A 1,701-nucleotide genomic window follows, 5' to 3' on the forward strand; every position below is an offset into this window, starting at 1 on the left:
AGCGGGGTTGGATCAAGGGTTGGACTTGATGATCTCGGAGGTCCCTTCCAACCCAGCTGATTCTGTGATTTCGGGGTGTAGCCACTGCAGAAAGGGAAGGGAAAGGCCCAGAGTCCCTTCCTGATGGATATAAGGAATAGTGGGAGGCTGGGTGGGCTCGGAGCATCCCTTTGGTGACGTGTCCCTCCCATCCCTGCCCTCCTCACACAGGAGGAGGGTGTCCAGCGTGCGCGGGAGGAGGAGGAGAAGAGGAAGGAGGTGACATCCCACTTCCAGGTGACGCTGAACGACATCCAGCTCCAGATGGAGCAGCACAACGAGAGGAATTCCAAGCTGCGCCAGGAGAACATGGAGCTGGCAGAGAGGCTCAAGAAGCTCATCGAGCAGTACGAGCTGCGGGAGGAGGTGGGTCAGGACAGGGGTATCCCCCTGCCCAGGGAAGGGGGTTCCTGCTTCCAGAGGGGAAATAAACCCAGCAGATTCTCCCATCATCACATTCCTGGTAACCACAGCCCAGTAATATGCTCTCATCAAGCCAGTTTTTTTTTTACTGCCACAGAACATCAAGGCCATGTTTTGCAGAGTGGAAGGGAAGGAAAACACAGGTTTTCAAAAGCAACACTCAAATGATAAAGATTCAGCAGGGAGGGGGAAGTGCACCACACACTCACTGCTTTAGCAGAGGAAAATATCCAGTATATCCAAAATATCCAATATATCTAAATGTATCTATATCCAGTGTATCTAAATACACATACAAACACCCAGCTATGTGCATTTTATACCAGTAAAAGTTACATGATATTTTTTTAGGTTGTTTATTTATGCTGTTGAGAGTTCCCTCAATTCATTTAATGCAGACTAGACAATTTTTACTTTGTGTAGAACGTTGAGGTTCATTCATGCCCTTAACGTACATTAATTAGACGCTGCTTACAAATAACCTGCAGTAAGAATATCTGTTTGTCTGGGGTCTTCTGAGCCTGTGGTGTTCCCTTGGCAGCACATTGACAAGGTGTTCAAGCACAAGGAGCTGCAGCAGCAGCTGGTGGATGCCAAACTCCAGCAGGCCCAGGAAATGCTGAAGGAGGCAGAGGAGAGGCACCAGCGGGAGAAGGACTTTGTAAGTCATGGAGCAGTTCTGGGGTGGTTGTGACCCTTGTTACTGCTGGATCCCTGAGTGCAGAGCCCAGAGCAGGTTATCCCACATCTTGCCTTGCTTCCTGAGCAGCTTCAGGAGCCAGGCTGGAGCCCTGCTCTGCTCCCTGTGCTCCTCCCAGCCCGCTCCCATCTCCAGGCCCAGCACCAGCCGTGCAGGGATGTGCTCAGAGCATTCCCAGGTAACTGCTTTTGCTCTTCCCCAGCTGCTGAAGGAAGCTGTGGAATCACAGAGGATGTGTGAGCTGATGAAGCAGCAGGAGACCCACCTCAAGCAGCAGGTGAGTCACCTGCTCTGTGTGCTAAGCCTGTTTTGTTTGGCTTTCTTTTCTTCCTTCCTAAGCAAGGAACAACCCAAAGTTCCTTAATCTGGAAAACACAGGGGGAGGATCTCTCCTGGGCTTTGGTATTGGTGAGCTGAGACTTCCTTCAGCAGTTCTGCCTTCTGGGAGAAAGGTGCCTTGTTTTTTTCCAGTGCTGGGAGCAGTCATGGGATCACCCCTCACTGAATCAGCCCCAGCAAGTGCCTCCTGCCCTGACCAG

General features: G+C 51.2%; 1 protein-coding gene across 2 annotated transcripts in view; it reads left to right on the forward strand.

Annotated features, from left to right (window-relative positions):
* Window positions 1-1,541, forward strand: part of TXLNA (taxilin alpha) — a 5,954-nt gene extending 4,413 nt beyond the window's left edge. For both annotated transcript variants that reach the window (XM_017828243.1, XM_017828244.1), the window contains exons 6-8: window positions 211-405; window positions 1,004-1,123; window positions 1,365-1,541. In XM_017828243.1, the coding sequence (XP_017683732.1) occupies window positions 211-405; window positions 1,004-1,123; window positions 1,365-1,526 (477 nt within the window). In that variant the 3' untranslated portion in view covers window positions 1,527-1,541. The remainder of the gene's footprint in view (window positions 1-210; window positions 406-1,003; window positions 1,124-1,364) is intronic.
* The last annotated feature ends 160 nt before the right edge of the window (window positions 1,542-1,701 follow it).

The sequence above is a fragment of the Lepidothrix coronata genome, unplaced genomic scaffold, assembly GCF_001604755.1.
Source record: "Lepidothrix coronata isolate B3197 unplaced genomic scaffold, Lepidothrix_coronata-1.0 Scaffold147, whole genome shotgun sequence".
NCBI classification, from domain to species: domain Eukaryota; kingdom Metazoa; phylum Chordata; class Aves; order Passeriformes; family Pipridae; genus Lepidothrix; species Lepidothrix coronata.